The 21,109-nt window shown below is 39.9% G+C and overlaps 1 protein-coding gene across 3 annotated transcripts in view; it reads left to right on the top strand.

Annotated features, from left to right (window-relative positions):
- Positions 1-21,109, top strand: part of SMAD9 (SMAD family member 9) — a 97,957-nt gene that overhangs the window by 4,737 nt on the left and 72,111 nt on the right. Inside the window, exons 2-3 of one of the 3 annotated variants that reach the window (XM_049853179.1) lie at positions 15,388-15,645; positions 19,874-19,981. The exons of 1 other annotated variant lie outside the window; for it this stretch is intronic. In XM_049853179.1, coding sequence (XP_049709136.1) covers positions 15,388-15,645; positions 19,874-19,981 — 366 coding nt within the window. The remainder of the gene's footprint in view (positions 1-15,387; positions 15,646-19,873; positions 19,982-21,109) is intronic. One more of the 3 variants, XM_049853180.1, reaches the window with a different exon arrangement.

Genomic DNA, 21,109 nt, shown 5'->3' with positions numbered 1-21,109 from the left:
GACATCCAGCTTTGCCAGTACCATTGCTTAAAAAGATTGTCTTTTCCCCATTTAATGGACTTAGGGAGTTTGTTAAAGATCAGGTGACCGTAGATGGATGAATTGACATCTGGGTTCTCCATTCTGTTCCACTGTTGCCACTTATCTATTGTCTGGTTAGTGTTTTTCCATCCCCTCAACTCCCCTCCCTAATAACCATCAAAGATTATGTGTAAACCTTTTCATGAGTTTTCATAGTCGTGGTCTCATACAGTATTTGTCCTTTTGTGATTGACTTATTTCACTTAGCATAATGCCCTCTAGATTCATCTATATTGTGAGGAGTTTCACAGATTTATCATTGTTCTTTATTGTTGTGTAGTATTCCATTGTGTGTACGTGCCATAGTTTGTCCATTCCTCTGTTGATTGGCGCTTAAGTTGTTTCCATCTTTTTGCTATTGTGAATAGTGCTGCAGTGAACATGAGTGTGCATCTATCTATTCATGTTACGGCTCTTATTCCTCTAGTATGTATTCCCACCAGCAGTGCATAAGAGTTTCAGTCTTCCCACAGCCACTCCAGTGTTTGTTATTTTCTGTTTTTTTTGATTCATGCCAGTAATGTTGGCCTGAGATGGTATCTCATTGTAGTTTTGATTTGCATTTCTCTAATGGCTAGTGAGCATTTTCTCGTGTCCGTTAGCCACCTGAATGTCTGCTATGGTAAAGTGTCTGTTTATATCCTTTATCCATTTCTTAATTGGATTATTTGTCTTTTTGTGTATAGGTGTTGGATATTCCTGTAGATTTTAGAGATTAGACCTTTGTCTGATTTGTCATAGCCAAAATTTTTTCCCAGTCCGTAGGGTCTCTTTTTACATTTTTGGTGAAGTCTTTTGATGAGCATAACTGTTCAATATTTAGAAGATCCCAGTTGTTTAACTTATCTTCTGGTGCTTGTATACTGTTAATTATGGTTTGTATCCTATTTATTAACAGTGGTTAAGTGCTACGGCTGCTAACCAAAGTGTCGGCAGTTCGAATCCACCAGGCGCTCCTTGGAAACTCTTTTCAGGGCAGTTCTACTCTGTCCTATAGGGTCGCTATGAGTCAGAATCGACTCGACGGCACTGGATTTATCCTATTTATGCCATGTATTAGCACTCCAAGTGTTGACCCTATTTTTTCTTCCATGATCTTTATAATTTTTGGTTTTACATTTAGGTCTTTGATCCATTTTGAATTAGCTTTTGTGTATGGTGTGACATATGAGTCCTGTTTCGTTTTTTTACAGATGGACATCTGATTTTATCAGCACCGTTTCTTAAAAAGATTGTCTTTTTCCCATTTAATGGACTTTGGGCCTTTGTTGAAGGTCAGGTGACCACAGGTAGATGGATTTACATCTGAGTTCTTGATACTGTTCCATTGGACAATGTCTGTCTGTCATTGTACCAGTGCCAGGCTGTTTTGACTACCATGGATATATAGTAGGTTCTGAAGTCAGGTAGTGCGAGTCCTCCTACTTCATTCTTCTTCTTCTTAAGTAGTGCTGTACTTATCTGGGGCCTCTTTCTTTTCCCTATAAAGTTAATGGTTAGTTTTTCCATCTCATTATAGAAAGCTCTTGGTGTTTGGATCAGGACTGCTTAGTATTTTTAGATTGCTTTGGGTAGAATTGTCATTCTCACAATGTTGAGTCCACATATCCATGGGCATCATATGTTTTTCCATTTATGTCATTCTTGTTTGGTTTCTTGCAGTAGTGTTTTGTAGTTTTATTTGTATATGTCTTTTATGTTCCTGGTTAGATTTATTCTTTTTTTTTCTTTTTTAGGGGCTATTATAAATGGTATTGCTTTCCTGATTTTCTTTTTGTAGTTCTCTTTATCGGTGTATAGGAATCCAACTGACTTTTTCCCCCCTGGGAAGATTAATGCCACAACAAAGGAAGATCCTGACCACTGTAAAAGGAAATGAGAATTATGGGTGATGCTCCCCCAAAGGCAGAGTAAATACTCCTAGCAGGTTCGAGAGTCTCAAGTTTGGGGTAACGGGGGGTGGTATGGACAAGCTACTTGAATTGGAGCATACCTAAATTCCAGAAATGGAGGGAGGAGGGCTTAAGAAATCACCTATTCATTTACCCTTCTTTGAACTCTCTTCCAGCAAGTTCCCTGACGTTATGAGGTTCAGTGACAGGAACCTGATTCAAGTCTGTCTTTGGTTTTATTTGGAGGCTTCCAGCTGCTTGAATTAAAAAAATAAAAAATAAGTTACAGGATAACATAAAAGTATTCCCTCTCAGAGTGAGAGAAAGTTTTAACTGATTTCAGTCTCCTCCTATGTCAGATCAAAAAAAAAAAAAAAAAAAAAACCAATTGCATTGAGTTCATTCCAACTCAAGGAAAGGTGTTTTTTGTTTGTTTTTAATTGTGCTTTAGGTGAACGTTTATAGCTCAAGTTAATTTCTCATTCAAAAATTTATACACGTGTTGTTTTGTGACATTAGTTACAATCCCCACAAAGTAACAGCACATTCCCCTTTTCTATCCCTGGTTTCTTGTGTCCCTTCCCACCTTCTCATCCTGCTTTTGACAGGAGTTGCCCATTTGGTCTCCTACATCTGATTGAAGTAAGCAGCTCATTCCTCACTTTTTTTTTTTTTTTTAAATACTCCTGTCTAATCTTTGTCTGACGAGTAGCATTCGGGAATGGTTTCAGTTCCAAGTTTACAGTGCGAACAGGGGCCATTTTTTTGGCAGTCGCTGTCAGACCATAAAGTCTGGTCTTTTCACGCGCGTTTGAGTTCTGTTCTACATTTTATTCCTGCTCTGTTTCGGACTCTCTGTTGTGTTCCCTGTCAGGGCGGTCATTGGTGGTAGCTAGTTCTTCTCATCCTAGGCTGGTGGAGTTTCTGGTTCATTTGGTCCTTTAGTCTCCAAATAGGGATAGTTTTACTACCTCTTACCAGTTGGGGTGCCTTTTATTTCTTTTTCTTGCCTTATTGCTCTAGCTAGGACTTCCAGCACAGTGTTAAATAGGAGCAGTGATGACGGGCATCCTTGTCTTGTTCCTGTTCTCAGAGGGGAGTGTTTTCAGCCTCTCTGCATTACGGATGATGTTGGCTGTTGGTTTTGTATGATGTCCTTCATTATGTTGAGGAATTTTGCTTCTATTCCTATTTTATTGAGTGTTTTTATCAGGAATGTGTATTGGACTTTATTGAATGCCTTTTCTGTGTCTATTCAGATGATCATGTGATTCTTTTATTTGTGTGATATATATTGATTGGTTTTCTAATGTTGAACCGTCCTTGCATACCTGGCATGAATCCCTCTTGGTCAGGGTGTTTTTTTGTGTGTTTGTTTTGTTTAATAATATGCTGAATTCTGTTGGCTAGAATTTTGTTGTGAATTTTTGCATCTATATTCATGAGAGATATTGGTCTGTAATGTTATTTTTTTTGTGCTGTCTTTGTCCGGTTTTGGTATCAGGTTTTTGCTGGCTTCATAGAATGAATTTGGAAGTATCCCTTCCTTTTCTATGTTTTGAAATAGTTCAAGTAATATTGGTACAAGCTCTTCTCTGAATGTTTGGTAGTATTCTCCAGTGAAGCCATATGGCCAGGACTTTTTTTTGTTGGGAGTTTTTTCGATTACCTTTTCAGTCTCTTCCCTTGTTGTGGGTCTGTTTAGATTTTTGACCTCAGTTGTGTTAGTTTAGGAAGGCAGTGTGTTTCTAGAAATTTGTCCGTTTCATCTAGGTTTTCAAATTTGTTGGGAGTAGTTTTTCATAGTGCTGTGTTATGATCCTTTTTATTTCAGTTGCATCTGTTATAATGTCCCCCATTTCATTTCTTATTTGTGTTATATATGTTCTCTCTTGTTTTTCTTTTGTCTATTTGGCCAATGGTTTGTCGATTTTGTCGGTCCTTTCAAAGAACCAACTTTTGGTTTTGTTGATTCTTTCTAGTCTTTTTCTATTCTCTGTTTAAATTTTTTGTGCTCATATCTTTATTTCTTCTGGTGTCTGTGGGCTTCTGCAGTTCCCTATTTGTTTGAGTTTCAGGGCTAATGTTTTGATTTAGTCTCACCATTTTTGATATATGCATCTATTGCTATAAATTGACTTCTGAGCACCACCTTTGCTGTGTCTCAAAGGTTTTGGTAGGATGGGTTTTCATTCTCACTTGACTCTAGGAATTTTTTTATTCCATCTTTGATTTCTTCTATTACCCAGTGGTTTTTAAGCATTCAGCTTCCATGTATTTGATTTTTTTTCCTTGGTCTTGCTGTAATTAATTTCTATTTTATGGGTTTGTGATCAGAGAAGATGCTTTGTGTTGTCTCAGTGTTTTGGATTTTGTTGAGGGTTGCTTTGTGGCCTAAGATGTGGTATATTCTGGAGGACATTCCATGTGCATTGGAAAAGAATGTGTACTTTGTTGCTGTTGGATGGAGTGTTCTGTGTATCTCTATGAGGTTAAGTTGGTTGATTGTGGCGTTTAGATCTTCTGTATCTTTGTTGAGTTTCTTTCTAGATGTTCAGTCCTTTACCGAGAGTGATGTGTTGATGTCTCCTACTATTATTGTGGAACCGAAGCTGTCAGTTTCTCTTTTCAGTGCTGTTAGAGTTTGTCACATGTATTTTGGAGCCATGCCTTCATGGTGGATTGCCCCTTTAATCATTATATAATGTCCTTACTTGTCTTTAAGGTGGATTATTTTTTTAAGTCTGTTTTAGTATTGTCACTTCTGCTTTTTTGTTTGTTTGATTTTTTTTCATCCTTTGATATTTAATATATTTATGTCGTTGTTTCTAAGGTGTGCCTCTTGTAGACAGCACATTGATAGGTCTTTTTTCTTTTTTAATACCCATTCTGTCATTCTTTGTCTATATATGGGTACATGTAAGCAATTTACGTTCAGTGTGATTATTGGTAGGTATGAGTTTATTGCTGTCATTTTGTAGTTTTTTTTTTTTTGTGGTGCTGATGTTTTGTTTGTTTCTCTTACTCTTCTGTGCTGAATTCATTTTGTTTGTTTCTTTCATTTTTGTGATTTTGTGATTACTGAAACTTTATCTTTTTCTTCTTTATTTTGATGAGTAAGCTTGCTAACTTTCTTTGTGGTTACCTTTAAATTTACCCCCATCTTTCTAAGTTTAAACCAGTCTTTTATTACTTGATATTGCCTTGACTTCCTCTTCATTTGAAGGTTTGATCCCTGCACCCTTTATTCCGTCTTTTATTTTTCTGACATTGTTGTCATTACAGATTGACATATCTGGTTTCCTGTTGTAAATCTTTTAGTTTTGTTGTAGCTGGCCAATGCTGTCCCGTCTCCTAGATTTAGGTTGTTGTCTGATGTTGTTGGTCCTCTAACTGAAGGACTCCCTTTAGTAGTTCTTCTAACTTTACTTTGGTTTTTACATATCCCTTTAATTTCTGTTTATCTGGAAGTGTCCTAATTTCTCCATCATATTTGAGCGAGAGTTTTGTAGGATATATTATTCTTGGTTGGTAGTTTTTTCTTTCAAGGTTTTTTATGTCATCCCATTGCCCACTTGCCTACATGGTTTCTGCCAAGTAATAAAAGCTTAGTCTTATTGTTTCCCCTTTGTGTGTGACCTTCCGTTTTTCTCAGGCTACTCTCAGGATCCTTTCTTTGTCTTTGGTTTTGGCGAGTGTGATTTTGATATGTCTTGGTGGCTTTCTTTGGAGTCCATCATATATGGGGTTCGTTGAGCTTCTTGGATGATCAGCTTTTCATCTTTCAACTTAGGAAAGTTTTCTCTAAGCAAATCTTCGGTGATCCTCTCAGTGTTTTCCGTTTTCTCCCCCTGTTCCGGAACTCTGATTGCATGCCAATTTCTGCTTTTGATTGTATTCCACATTGTCCTCAGGGTTTCTTCATTTTTCTTCATTCTTTTCTCTGACTTTTCCTCAAAGTAATATCCAAGGATATGTCTTCAATTATTGCTGATCCTGTCTTCCATTGTTTCAAATTTGCTCCTAAGTCTTTGTATTGCACTATTTCTAAAATCTTGTTGTTTATCATTTGGGTTTCTAATTGCTGTCTTTGTATGATTTCTTGTTGTTTACTTATTTTGACATTTTGTTCTTGAATTATTTTCCTGAATTCTTTCATAGCTTTATCTGTGTTTTAACTGATTTTGTCTGGATTTTTCCATGATTTTGTCTAATTTTTCCTTATTTTTATCTGTATTTTCTTTTATGTCTTTCCTGATCTCTTGGAGAGCCCTGAATATTAGAGTTTGGAATTCCTTATCAAGTAGTTCCAGTGCCTTTTCTTCTACCAGAAGGGCACCTAGTATTTTCTTTTGGTCGCTTTCTGGAGTCATCCTGTCCTGTCCTTTTTATATGTTTTGATATTGTCTACTGTCTACGGGACATTCAGGAATTATTTTCTTTGTTTATTGACTGTAGATTTGTTTGTTTCGTCCTGCTCTTTTGTTTTATTTGGTTATGTCTGAGTGGGCAGTCTGGGTGTGTTTTGCTTGCTCGTCTGTCAGCATCTTGTCCAGTGCAGATAGGCAGGAGGGAAGGAAGAGGATGTGATATACAGGTAGACTTGCCAAGGCTATATGCTGGTGGCTGTCTAGCTAAGTGATGCAGCTTGGCCTATCGAGAAGGGGCATGGGTGGTGCACAGGGCTAGGTGGACTGGAGAAAGGAAAGGAAAGAAGGGAAAGAGAGAAAGAAGAAACAAACAAAACAACAACAACACAAATACATATGATGCTGGAAGAGCCAGCCATTGGGGGCAGGGTGGAACTGGGGTGGTGGCGAGCTGATATCTCTCTCCCTGGGTTGCGTGGCATGGCCTGTGAGGGAAGGACTGAGGCAGCACAGGGCCTAGGTGGTAGGGAAAAGGAAAAGGGAGAAGGGGAAAAATAAAGAAAAATAAAAAATATAGCACTGAGGGAGTCAGCCTGTGGGGGCAGCACAGACCTGGGGAGGCTATGTGCCAGAGGCTCTCTAGCCAAGCGGTATAGCACAACCCATTGAGAAGGGGGGAGTGGCACACATGGATAAGTGTGTGGGAGAAAGGAAAGGAAGGAAGGGAGAGAAAAAACAACAAAAAGAGAAGAAAAACAAACAAAAATGTGGCACTGAGGGAGCTGGTTGGTGACAGCGGTGCAGACCCAAGGTGGTCATATGTCAGTGACTCTCCAGCCAAGTGGTGCAGCACAGCAGTTTGCAAAGTGGTAGGGGTGGCACACAGGACTAGGTGAGCAGGAGAAAGAAAAAGAAGGAAGGTAGAGAGAAGAAACAGAAAAAGAAAAAAATAAAGAACAAAGCAAACAAACTATAAATATGACACTGAGGGAGCCCGTTAGTGGGCGTAGGCAGACCTAGGGAGGTCATGTGCCCATGGCTCTCTAGCCGAGTGGTGCTGTAAGGCCCTTCGAGAAGGAGTGGGGATAGTGCAGTGGGCTAGGTGGGTGGGAGAATGGAAAGGAAAGAATAAACAATAGAACAAAACAAGAAAATATGGCACTGAGGGAGCCAGCTGATGGGGGTGGCATGGACCCAGGGAGGCCATGTGCCAGTGGCTCTCTAGCGTAGTGGTGCAACACTTTCCATCATGAAGGGGGGGCAGGCAGCTCATGGGGCTAGGTGAACAGGGGAAAGGAAAGAAAGGAAGGGAGAGAGAGAGAAGAAACTGGAAAAGAAAAAAAAATGGCGCAGAGGGAGCCTGCTGGTTAGGGGGCACGGACCCAGGGAGGCCTTGTGCTCGGGCCCTCTAGCTGAGCAGTGTGCCATACCCTGTTAAGAAGGGTAGGGGACAGCACATGGGGTAACTGGGCAGGAGGAAGGAAAGGAAGTTAGGAAGAGAGAGAAAAAACAAACAAATCCAAAAAAGTAATAACAACAAAAAAATGGTGCTGAAGGAACCAGTCGGTGGGTGTGGGGTAGATTCAGGTCACAGTGAGCTGATATCTCTCTGGCCGAGCGATCATGGCCTGTCGGAAAGCAGTGGAGGCTTCATAGAGGAGAGAAGGGTCAGGGGTGGGAAAGCGTGTAACCCTGGTTACAAGTGCTGTCTCCTGTTGGGAGCTCCATGAAGTTGTCTTCCCATACTTCCTCTCTGTGTTCCCTGGTGGCTGTAGTCCAAGATGGTAAATCCGTGCAGCGTTAGCTGGTGGGAGACCTCCGCTCCATAGCTCTTCTCCTCCTCTGCTCTCTGTCAGGTTCTCGTTCCATTTGGTGCTTGATCAAGTTCTTTATCCCTTCATTTGACGCTTAGCATCCCAGAATTGACGTTTTAATCTGTTTTACTTACTTTTCCATATCTTTGCTGCAGAGGGGTTGGCATGGTGCTTCTGTCTATAGCACCATGTTGGCCTATTGAAAACTACCTGATTTTTTAAAAAGATAACACACTTTTTCTCAGCTCTCATTTGAACCTTGATGTGCACGGTAACTCCTTCCACTCTTTTCTACTGTATGTCACTTAGACTGAACATTTGATATATAAAACGTGACATAAAATAGAGTTGAGTGTCTGTAAGCTCACTACTTTGTATTTGCAAGCATCAGTTGAGATGAGAAAATAGAATTTAGTAATTAGGGATAGCTTTTGGTTGGTGGTATGTGGAAAAGGGTAGTAGCAGTTGTCATTGTAGCGTCAGAACCTGTCTAACTTCAGGGGGTTAATGATCAGGATCAGCCCTAAGATGATCCTTATGAGGTGGAGATCAGACATACCTCCACTCTCCAGCCTTTTTACCAATTCTGACACCAGCTGCCCCTCCCATGGCACTCTCTACTCCTCTTCTGGGTTTGACAGTTCATGGCAATGGACACACAGAACTCACAGACCATACTTAGAGTTCAGTGGTTTATTAAGGAAGTAACAGGTCGGAAGTTCAAATCTACCAGGTGCTCCTTGGAAACTCTGTGGGACAGTTCTACTCGGCACTAGGTAACAGGGTACAGCTCAGGATCAGGGTCAATAGGCTACAACTCAGGATCAGGACCAGGAAGCAAGTAGGGAAGTCTCCTTTAATGCAGGACAGGTCACCTATTGGACTCCCTGAGGACAGGCTCCTCTTGGCCCCTTCAGGACAGGCTCCTGTTGGCCCTGCTGCCTGTCACCACTGACTGCTGCAGGGCCCCTTGTGGGCCTGTCACTACCAGCTTGGCCACTGGGACCCTTCTGGGCTTCTCACTGTCTTCAGTGCTACAGCCCTTAACCTATGTTACAGCTCTTTTAGGAGGTTCCTTGCCTCTCTCTTTCTCTGCATTTTCTCTGTTCTTTCTTCCTTCTGCTGCTTCCCTTTCTGTTTGAAAAACCTCTGTGGGACTGACTGCAGATATAAACAGTTCCTTGCCATTTTCAGGACCCCTGGTGGTAAAGTGGTTAAGACCCTGGCTGCTAACCAAAAGGGTGTCGATTTGAATCCACCAGAAGCTCCTTGCAAATCCTATGGGGCATTCTACTCTGTCTTATAGGGTCGCTATGAGTTGGAATCAACAGCATCGGGTTTGGTTTTGTTTTTTTGGTTTGTCAGTTTCAAGGCATGACCCCTCCCAGTGTGGAGGCCACATACTGATCAATCCCCTTGCAGGAGGCCACAGACACTTCATTTGTATAGTAAGCTACAGACACTTCATTTACATAGTTTGTTGACCAATCCCCTGCAAGGTGCTTACCAATCACAGGGCAGGCTATAGCCCAGGACCAGACAAAAACCATCAAACCAAGTTGTTTACGGCTTACCCAGGAAATATCAGTCAACCTGGACAAAAGAAACAAACCCTCTGGGGTAGTAAACTAGGGAAAAGGTAAAATCTCTCAACATGTATTTCCAAAGAACCAAGGCAAGAAGACCACATGAAGGAACTTAATTCCCCACACTATATTTTGAGTGAAAGTGCTTAAAAATGTGATCAGTACAAAGCTAAGGCTCAGTTACCTGTCAGATGGAATAACAGGATATCATTGAGTTTTTTGTTCGTTTGTTTTGTTTTCTTTACAAATATTCACTGCTTTTACCCAGATGGTAAAAATGTATTACCAAGATATTTGTCACGATAGAGAAAAATATATCCTTTTTCTCTTTTGGTGGCTTAGTGCCTCAAGATCTTTAGGTTGTGAGGAAATACAAGTGACTGCATTCAGAAGTGTATGGGGCATTGTGTTTATCAATGTTAGGAATACACTGTGGATACCTTACACTAAAACAGAAGTCACAGAGATTTTTCAATTGCTTCCTCATCCAAAGAGAAAAACATTTGAACATTATTAATATTGCTACGTAAAAATGTCATTAAGGAAAAAGTATCCTTGAAAAATAAGCCATATAAGCCATATGTCATGTACTGTGTTGGCCTCTCACTTTTGAACCATCATGAGGCAAGCCATCTTTTTATTCCCGTACATTCATGTATCACAGAAAAGGAAATTTCATGGTTTATTAGCCATCTCATTTTTGCATGGTAGTGTTGAGTGTTTGTTTTATGTGATAAGACATATATACAAATGTTGTTGTTAGGTGCCATTGAGTCAGTTCCCATTCAAAGGGACCCTATGTACCACCGAACGAAATGCTGCCTGGTCGTGCACCATCCTCACAATCGTTATTATGCTTGAGCCCATTGTTACAGCCACTGTGTCAATCTATTTTGTTGGAGGTCTTCCTCTTTTTTGCTGACCTCCCACATTACCAAGCATGATGCTCTTCTGTGGAGACTGGACCCTCCTGATAACATGTCCAAAGTACATAAGACATAGTCTCACCATCCTTGCTTCTAAGGAGCATTCTGGCTGTAATTCTTCCAAGACAGATTTATTCATTCTTTTGGCAGTATATATAATGTTCTTCATCAATACCATAATTCAAAAGCATCATTTCTTCTCTGGTCTTCGTTATTCATTGTCCAGGTTTTTGCATACATATGAGACAATTGAAAATACTGTGACTTGAGTCATGTGCGCCTTAGTCCTCAAAGGGACAAAGATGCTTTGAAGAGGTCTTTTGCAGCAGATTTGCCCGATGCAATATGTAATTTGATTTCCTGACTGCTGCGTCCATGGATGTTGTGAATTCAAGTAAAATGAAATCCTTGAATACTTGAATCTTTTCTCCATTTATCATGATTTTGCTCATTGGTCCAGTTGTGAGAATTTTTGTTTTCTTTATGTTGAGGTGCAGTCCATATCAAAGGCTGTAGTCTTTGATCTTCATCAGTAAGTGCTTTCAGCAAGCAGGGTTGTGTCATCTGCATATTGCAGCTTGTTAACGAGTCTTTCCCCAGTCCTGATGCCACGTTCTTCATATATACAAATACTGACTTCTAAAAGAAGAAGAAATCATTTGCCTTTCTGTCACCTTCATTTGTACTGGTTTTAGTTTAAATCTTTTGTTTGCTTGGTTGAGCTTATTTTCTACCTGTAGAGCTGAGAACTGTTGCTTGTTAAAAAATAGATATAGAAAATGACAAGTAGTAGACTTTGTTATTGTTAGTAATGTTATTTATAACAATGTTAACATTAATAATAATGTTATTGTATTGCTATGATTATTGTCATTCTAAAATATATATTTTTAATGAAAGTTCTTATCAATTTTTTAAAAAATTATATTGTAGTTTCAGTGAAGGTTTACACAGCAGTTTAGGTTCCCATTCAACAATCACTGCACAAATTGTTCAGTGACATTGGTTACGTTCTTCACAATGCACGAACATTCTCATTTCTGTTCTGATTGTTCTGTTTCCATTAATCTAGTTTCCCTGTCCCCTTACATTTCCATCTTTGTTCTAAAGTCATTGTCGATCATTTGCTATCATATAGGTGATTTTTTAAAGGAGCACGGTACTTACAGGTGATAGTCATTATTTTTTGAGCCAGTTTCTTATTTAGTTACAAGGTAACCTCAGAGGTTAGATTCAGTTCAATAATCTTGGGAACTCCTCCAGCTTCAAACAATCCATTAAGTCTGTTTTGTTTTGCACCTCCATGACACTTACGGAATACCCTTTTTATGCCAAGTATTGTGGCACTTCAGAGTGAATAGGAGCTGCAAGTGCTCAGAGAATGTTTACCCTTGGGAATTTTAACCTGTCTAAATTTTGTATAAGGAGTCCTAGTGGTTCAGCAGTTAAGTGCTTGGCTGCTAACCAAACCACTAATGAACATTAGTTTCTGTATATTTACTTGTTTATGTCATTTCATAAAAGCGAGAACATACTATATATATATATATATATATATATATATTTTATGTGATTAACTTATTTTGCTTGTAATGTCCTGTAGGTTCATCCATGTTGCAATATGTTTTGGGAATTCATTTTTCTTTATTGTTGAGTAGTATTCCCTTGTATGTATGTACTACATTTTACTTACCCAAATTCATTCATTGATGGGCACTTAGATTGTTTCCATCTTTCTGCTTTTGAGAATAGTGCTGCAGTGAACATAGGTGTTCATATCTCTGTTTGTGTCACATCTGTTAGATCCCTAAGGTATATACTTTAGGAGTAGATTTGGTTGGTCCTATGGTCGCTATGAGCCAGAATTGACTCGACAGCAGTGGGTTTGGTTTCTTTTTTTTTTTTTTGGTATGGCAGCTCTACCTCTAGTTTTTGAGGAACTGCCAGACGGTTCCACAAGGGCTGTACCATTTGCATTCTGACCAGCAGTGGGTGAGGGTTCCAATTTCTCCATAACCCTCCATCACTTGTTATTTTCCTTTTTTTTATCTTGGCCATCCCAATTGGAGTGAAATATTATCTTCTTATGGCTTTGATTTGTATATCTCTGATGACTAATGAAGTTGAGCATGTTTTCATGTGCCTGCTGGCCATTTGAATATCCCCTTTGGTGAAGTGTCTGTTCATGTCCTTTGCTCAGTTTTCGATTATTTGTTTTTTTGTTGTTCTAGAAATTTTCTATGTAATTTTGATATTACACCCTTATCAGTTGTATCATTTCCAGAGATTTTTTTTCCCAGGCTGTAGGTTGTCTCTTTCCTATTTTGATAAAGGTCTTTTTATGAACATAAGTATTTAACTTTTATGAGGTCCCAGTTAACCTATTTTGTTTTCTGTTGCTTGTACATTTGTCGTTGTGTTTGATAATCTATCATTGAAAAAAATTAAGTCCCAAAGCTTTGCTGCTGTATTTTAGCTCTTATCAAATTAATACATGCATGTGACAGCAAATCAACAGAGTAATTAAAAACAATAGGCACCCTATCATCCTCAGAAAAAATCACTTTTAACCATTTCTTGCTTTTAGTTCTTTTTCTAATTTCCTTCTTAATACCAAAACTTGTGGAGGTAACTGTAGATAATATGCTTAATCATCTGTTTCTAAATTTATCACCTTTAGGTAATTTCATTGACTCTGACATAAAAGATGAGGATTTAGCTAATTTATATTACCTTCCTCCTTGTTCCCAATTCTCGATACCTATATTTTAGTTTATACTTTATATTATTTTTTGGTTATGCTATTAGTTGCTGTTGTAAACTTTAGAGAAAAAAATTATTTTCTCTCAGAAGAGCGCTGGTCGATTGCCTTCCAGCATCCAGTGTTGGTGATGAGAAGTCAAGAGGCCAGCCCAATGAAATCATTTCTTTGTACATGACTTTGAAGTGATTGTCTGAGAGCTCTTAGTATATTCCATTTATCCTTAAATAGTTTAAATTCAAGATGATATAACTAAGTCTGGATGTCTTTTTTTTTAATTGGGTTATGCACTGAGAGACCCTTTTTAGTCCGATGACACAGATCCTTCTTTAGCACTGGGAAATTTTGTTCTGTTATTTCTTTGATTATTTTCTCGCTCCCTTCTCCCTACCTTTCTGTGTGGAATTTTTGTTGGTCACGGGTTGCACCTCAGTGACACTTACGGAATACCTTCTTTATGCCAAGTATGGTGGCACTTTAGAGTGAATAGGAGCTGCTAGTGTTTGGAGAATGTTTACCCTGGGGGAATTTGAATCTGTCTGAATTTTGTATAAGGAGCCTAGTGGCAGCAACAGTTAAGTGCTTGGTTGCTAACCAAAAGGCTCTGTGAGAGAAAGACCTGGTGATCTGCTCCCATAAAGATTACAACTTAGAAAACCTATAGGGCAGTTCTATTCTGTCACATTAGGTTGCTATTAGCCAAAATCTACTCTACAGCACCCAACAACAACAAATTTTGTATAGAATCAGGATCAAGAACATTTTTATTCCTTTTAAAGACTGAAGCCCAGAAGAAGCATACTAAATTGAACAAACTCTATGTATAGATTTTCTTGTTGCTGCTTATCTTTTACTTATCCACTCTTGGTATTATTCATATTTGTTGTTAGTTGCCATCACGTCAGCTCTGACTCGTGATCTTGTGTGTAACTAAATGAAATGTTGCCTGGTCCTGTGCCATTTTCATGATCATTGGTATGTTTGAGTCCATTGTTGTGGCTGTTGGGTCAGTCCATCCCGTTGAGGGTTTCCCTCATTTTCACTGACCCTCTGCTTTACCAAACATGGTATCTTTTTGTAGCAATTGGTCTTTCCCAATGATGTGTCTAAAGTAAGTGAGCCAAAGTTTTGCCATCGTCACTTCTAAGGAGCATTTTGGTTGTATTTATTCTAAGACTGATTTGCTTGTTCTTCTGGCAGTCCATGGTATATTTAATATTCTTTGTCAACACCATAGTTCAGATGCATCAGTTCTTCTGTCTTCCTTTTTCATTGCCAAGCTTTCACATGCATAGGCGATACTGAAAAGACCATGGCTTGGTCTGTCCATGCTCATCTTATAGTTAATAACTTTTAGTTATTCAATTTTAAATTTTTGTGCTGGGGAAAAATAGAATCTTTTTATTTTAGCAGCACTACTGGGTCTGAAATTTAGATTGATCATCTAAATAATTCATTATAGTCTCTGAAGAGAAAAATATTACTCTGGGCACCACTTAAGATTTAATTGCAAGCAAGAGAAACCAATTTTGGCTATCTTAAGTCTTAAGAAGATTTTATTGGCAGAATCAAAGGAAGAAGTGAATAATCAGGTCTCAAGAAGGTCAGATATTAGGGCAGTTCTGGGAGTTGCAGTGGTTGGAATGGATAGACAGTCTCTTTAGAGTGTTGACATTAGACGGATTCTCCTCTGAACTCTTGTTAATTGTGACATTCCACTTAAGGTTCAGATTATAAGGAGAGAGACCGTTGGCTTAGCTCGATTCACACGCTCAGTTCTTGTATAGAAATAGGGCATTAATTGACAGTTTCACTATAAGCCCAGTAATGGAGGAGAGATAGTTCCCAAAGGAAGAGTTTTATCATCAGAACTGGAGGAGGATAACAGATGTCTACTCTGTTCTGTAATGATGTGTCAGTGTTCACTTCTAACTCACGTGCCACTTTCTGATCCTAGTGCTGCCTCCTGTGCTTGTGCCAAGACACAGTGAATATAATCCCCAGCTCAGCCTTCTGGCCAAGTTCCGCAGTGCCTCCCTCCATAGTGAACCACTCATGCCGCACAATGCCACCTATCCCGACTCCTTCCAGCATCCTCAGTGTTCTGCATTCCCTCCGTTGGCCAGTCATGCTTTCTCGCAGCCCCCATGCACTGCCACCTACCCTCACTCCCCAGGAAGTTCTTCTGAGCCAGCGAGTCCATACCAGCACTCAGGTCAGTAAAAACAACAGTGAACTTGAACATACGGAGAAAATATAACCCAATACAATTATCTGTGGTGAGACAAGCATAATTATGATAATTGTATCTAACACACATAGAATGTTTTGTAGTTTACAGAGCCATCTCCTGTACTTCACATCGTTAGATCCTGCTGCCCCAGTACACCCAGTCCTGTAAGGTAAGCAGGACTATACTCATTTTGAAGCAGTTACAGTGGAGCTAAAAAATATTTTGCTCTGGTTTCTGGTTCTAATCCTCTGGAAGCTTACAGAAACTACGTATATTTGAATGGTGTCCCTGGGAATTTCTAGGTTTTATTTTTTTAAACGGGCGTACACACAAGATTAAAATACGTATCTAATCCAAGCAAAGAAGCCCTGGTGGTACAATGGTTAAGTACTCAGCTGCTACCTGAAAGGTCAGTGGTTTGAACCGACCAGCTGCTCCACAGGAGATAGATCTGGCAGCCTCCTCCAGTAAAGATTACAGCCTTGGAAACCCTGTGGGGTATTCTGCCCTGTCCTGTAGAGTTACTATGAGTTGGCTTCAACTCCAGGGCAACGCATTTGGTTTGGTTTTAATCCAATTAAGAAGATTTGGCCTGGGGCGAGCAACAGGGAGGATGAGTGCCAGGGCTTTTCTTATTTGCCTTTCAGCAATGCATAACATCAGTGGGGCTGAGAAGATGGTGCCAGCTCTAGCCAGTGTGTTTCCCTTTTCTACTCAGTGGAAGTAGGACAGCATCTTGAATACAGAGTTATTCAGTAAATATTTGCTGGATTGAAAAAGCAAGAGAGAGGGAATGTGCATTACTCTGTGGGAAAGGGAGAACCAAGTATATTATCATATTGTCATGATAGCACACCTGCAGAATGGGCCTATGTTGAGATAATGTAGAATAGATTTATATGTATCTCATGAGTGTGAGATAAATAATACCCTGAACTAACAAGTTCCTAAAAGCCTGAGTATGTACGTTTGGTGCCGGATATCATAATCTGCGTCATTCATTCATCTATTTAATTTATTTAACTTATATTTATTGACCTCTTACTATATATAAGCATTGTCTTAGGTTGCTACAAGAATGAATTCAAAGGTGAATTAAGAATTGTCCCTATCCTCAAAGAATTTATAAACTGTGAAAAGATAAAGAGGGAATTGCCCCTTCCCTTCCTATTCAGTTCTTTCTTTTGCCCCCTTACGATTTATATATACATCTACTGTCACATTTATCACACTCTATAATGTAATTGCTTGTGTGTCTTTCCCCCGGTAAACCGTGAGCTCTATCTACTCTTTTATGTCCATCACAAAGCCTGGTACATAGTAGTTGCTCATTAGTTGTTTACTGAGTAAATAAATTACCCTCCAGGCGTTTGGAACGTGGGACTAGGGCTCAGGAATATACAGATTTGACTGACTCATTAGGTAATAACTGAGCACCCACTAAGTAACAGGAACTGTTCTAGGTGCTAGAGTACAAAGGTGATTGAGACGATTTTTTTTTTTTTTAATTTTTATTGTGCTTTAAGTGAAAGTTTACAAATCAAATCAGTCTCATACAAAAATTTATATACACCTTGCTATATACTCCTAGTTGCTCTCCCCCTAATGAGACAGCATGCTCCTCTCCACCCTCTATTTTCCTGTCCATTCAGCCAGCTTCTGACCCCACCCCCACCCCACCTTTTCATCTCGCCTCCAGACAGGAGATGCCCACATAGTCTCATGTGTCTACTTGAGCCAAGAAGCTCACTCCTCACCAGTATCATTTTCTATCCTATAGTCCAGTCCAATCCCTGTCTGAAGAGTTGGCTTTGGGAATGGTTCTTGTCTTGGGCTAACACAAGGTCTGGGGACGATGACCTCCGGGGTCCTTCTAGCCTCAGTCAAACCATTAACTCAGGTCTTTTTACGAGAATTTGAGGTCTGCATCCCACTGCTCTCCTGCCCCCTCAGGAGTTCTCTATTGTGTTCCCTGTCGGGGCAGTCATTGATTGTAGCGGGGTACCACCTAGGGGGCAATGGTTTTTGACCTTCAAGAGGTAGTGACTATTGAGAGGGATCATGTAAATGAATACTAGAGTGTGATAGACATTGTACAAATCCAGGTAGGTAATTATAAGGATGTGAACTAAAGCAGGGACCTGGGTTTGGAAAGAAGGCAATGAATTTAAGGAGGTAGAATCAATAGGACCTGAAGTGGGGGTGAAGGCCGAGGTGGTGGGTGGAAGCTTGGGAGTCATTCATGCGGAGTGGGACAAGATAGTTGAAATCTTGTGGCTGAGTTCACTGAGAAAGAGACAGGACAGAAAGAAAAGCCATTTGAGGACAGAGCCATGTTTAAGGGATAGGAGGATAATTATGGCACAAAATATGCGTTTATATAAAACAAGTCTATGCTATAAAGATTGCCTGCACTTTGTGTTCACGTGGTAGTTAAACAAACAGGTTGCTGTTCCTTTGCCTTTTCCTATCCATGAAGGACAGACCACAAGAATGATATTAGTTAGTTTCTCATGGAAGGAATAGCCTTTTTCATTTCTAAAGAATATATTTCTTTTCTGAATGCAGATAATGCGCTCAGCTGCTAATTGAAAGTTTGGAAGTTGAAGGCCACTCAGAAGTACCTTGAGCTTGAACCACCAACCTTTTGGTTTGCACTACCTGTGGAAGGAAAACCTTTTTCATTTCAAAAAGTATAATTTTTTTCTAAACAGCTAACAGTGAAATGCCACCTGAATAACAATTCCGTACATATATGACTAAAAGGGACTTTTTTTTCTTTTCGTTGTATTTTATTTTGTTTTTTATTGAACTTTAGATGAAGGTTTGCAGAACAAACTAGTTTCTCATAAAACCGTTAGCATATACATTGTTGTATGACATTGGTTAACAACCCCAAGACATATCAACACTCTCCCTTCTCAACCCTAGCTTCCCTATTACCACCTTTCCTGTTCCCTCCTATTTTCCTGACTAAAAGGGACTTTTGGGATTATCTGGTTTATCCCCTTTATTTTATAGATGGATTTCCTCAAGAACCTCTAAAAATAACATCTGACTTTATACGTTTTTTTTACCAGGGTCATAGTTCATTTTCTCAAAAGACCCAAGGATTGCTTTATCCATGGTTCCCAATGTGGTCCAAAGACCACCTGTTTTAGAATCTCAGGTACCTGTTGAAACAGAGATTCCTACATCTAACCACTGGTTTCTTGAATCAGAATTCTGGGGGTGGGGCCTGGGATCTGCATTTTTAATACGATCCACTACGACTTTTTTTGCATCCTTAAGTGTGAGAACTATTAGAGTGGACAGTTGATTTCAACAAAGGCAGACTGGCCCAACCTTTATTGCCCTTAAACTCCACCACTAATGTAACAAGACTATTCTGGACTGACCTTGGGACTGTACAAAGAAGAAATCAGTTGTTCTGAGATCCTCACAAGAGTTGCTTGGGTTTTTCCTCTGCCTTCTGAGTTCCTAGTATGTTATGAATTAAGTCCTGATAAGATGCTGTCTACCAAACGCCCCCTCATAGAATCTGTATTGGAGAGAGTGGCCTTTGTCAGCCTGCTTTGGGCAGATTTCTGTGTTTTGGGACATATCTTAAACTATTTCAGGGCAGAGTATCCCAGTGGCCATTGTTTAATCCATGTAAAGAAAGGAGCTGAAAATTAAGCTCACCTTTTTTTTTTAAAGAGGGTTCAGCTTTCTCTGTGTTTTGAAAGCCAGGTGACAGACTATTCTGCTCTTGAGAAAAGCTACTTATCAGGAAGTAGTTTGAGCTCTCAGTGATGACTCATAAGTAAGAAGGAAAACTAAACAACTCTTTAGCGAGGCTCTCAAAACAACCAGTTTCTTCTGTAGGACACTCAGAATGTCACTTCAGAATAGCCCTGTTGCATTAATGGTTTCTCTAGCAGTTACAGAGCCCCGGTGGCTCAGTGGTTAAGAGCTACGGCTGCTAACCAAAAGGTTGGCGGTTTGAATCCACCAGGTATTCCTTGGAAACCCTATGGGGTAGTTCTGCTCTGTCCTATAGGTTTGCTGTGAGTCAGAATCAACTCGATGGCCATGGCTTTGGTTTTTGGTTCTTAGCAATTACACTGTCAAGCAGACCCATGAGTTTATGGGTAAAAAAGGTTGGATCCCACTGTCTTTGTGTGGTTTATCAGTTTGACAATTCCTTTGTTTTACTGCTTTCTTTTAGTTGACACACCATCCCCACCTTATGCCACAGAAGCCCCAGGGACCCAGAATGGCGGACCTGTAGATGCCACAGTTGACAGACATTTAGTGCTATCAGTGTCTAATGAAGGTAAATTTGTGGATGAACAGCTAATTGTAGCTGTTTTCCAAGAATATTTCCTATTACCCCAAAGCAAAGCAAAACAAAACAAAACGTGCTTGTTGCCAGTAACTCCAGGTTCTGCTTAGTGCAACTCCATCAGGTGCCAAAAAGACCTAAAGACTGAGAGTTCGGGAGAACTAAAGCCAACTTCACTGGTTGGCCAAGGAAGGAGATAGTTGGGGCTAAGTACCACCCAAGACTGCCTCCCTGAGGGGTGCCAGGGGAAGGATTTTATGGGGTTAAGGGCAGGAAGTGGGCATATATCTCTGGTTGGTTGGTTGGGGCTGTATAAATTTTTTTTTGAAGTGCTAGGTCGATTTTTATTCCCTGCGCAGGCGCACTACATGGGGAAAGTGATTTAGTGCTGGTTGGACTTCTCGCTCTCTAATTAGGATGGCGCTGTCTTTTTTTTCCTGAGAAAGGTTCCGTCTTCTTCCAGATTGGGCATGTCACCTAAGGTATAAAGATGCATCAGGAACTGGTTCTGGCTGATTTCTTTCGTCACCTAGTTCAAGAAAGTCTCTGCAAGGAAAACAACTTCAGGAAATAGGGCAGAAGCAGGGTAGGAACTACCTTGTGAGCCTCGTCATATGCAGGCCAGCCTTCCCTCATGTTTTTAGGGGCAGAGGGCACGGCTTTGTGTTTTCACTGTGGCATTCCTCAGTGCCCTAGAATGAGTGTTTTATCATCCTGGTTACTAGGATGAGCTTTTATTTTAATCTAGCATTTAGAAGTTTGTAGTTGTTGGTGTTTAGTATGGTACTTCTGAGTGCTGGCAGTTTTGTCCCATTTGTGTTTTTATTATAGGTTTATAGTGGTGTTTTCTGTTTGGCCAGAGGGGTGCTCTTAAAATATGTTGGCATTTTACAAAGTTTTCTTTGTATCTTATAATATCTCGTTGTTGTGTGCCATCCAATTGATACCAACTTACAGTGACCCTGTATGAAAGAGTGGAACTGCCCCATATGGTTTCTGAGGCTGAAATCTTTACAGGAGCTGATCTCCAGGTCTTTTCTCCCACAGAGTGACTGGTGGGTTCCAACCACCGACCTTTTGGTTAGCAGCTAAGCTCTTAACCATTGTGCACGAGGGCTC

The sequence above is a fragment of the Elephas maximus genome, chromosome 14 (genome assembly GCF_024166365.1).
Source record: "Elephas maximus indicus isolate mEleMax1 chromosome 14, mEleMax1 primary haplotype, whole genome shotgun sequence".
NCBI lineage: Eukaryota > Metazoa > Chordata > Mammalia > Proboscidea > Elephantidae > Elephas > Elephas maximus.
The sequence above is the reverse complement of the archived record's forward strand: the minus strand, read 5'-3'. Positions and strand labels throughout refer to the sequence as shown.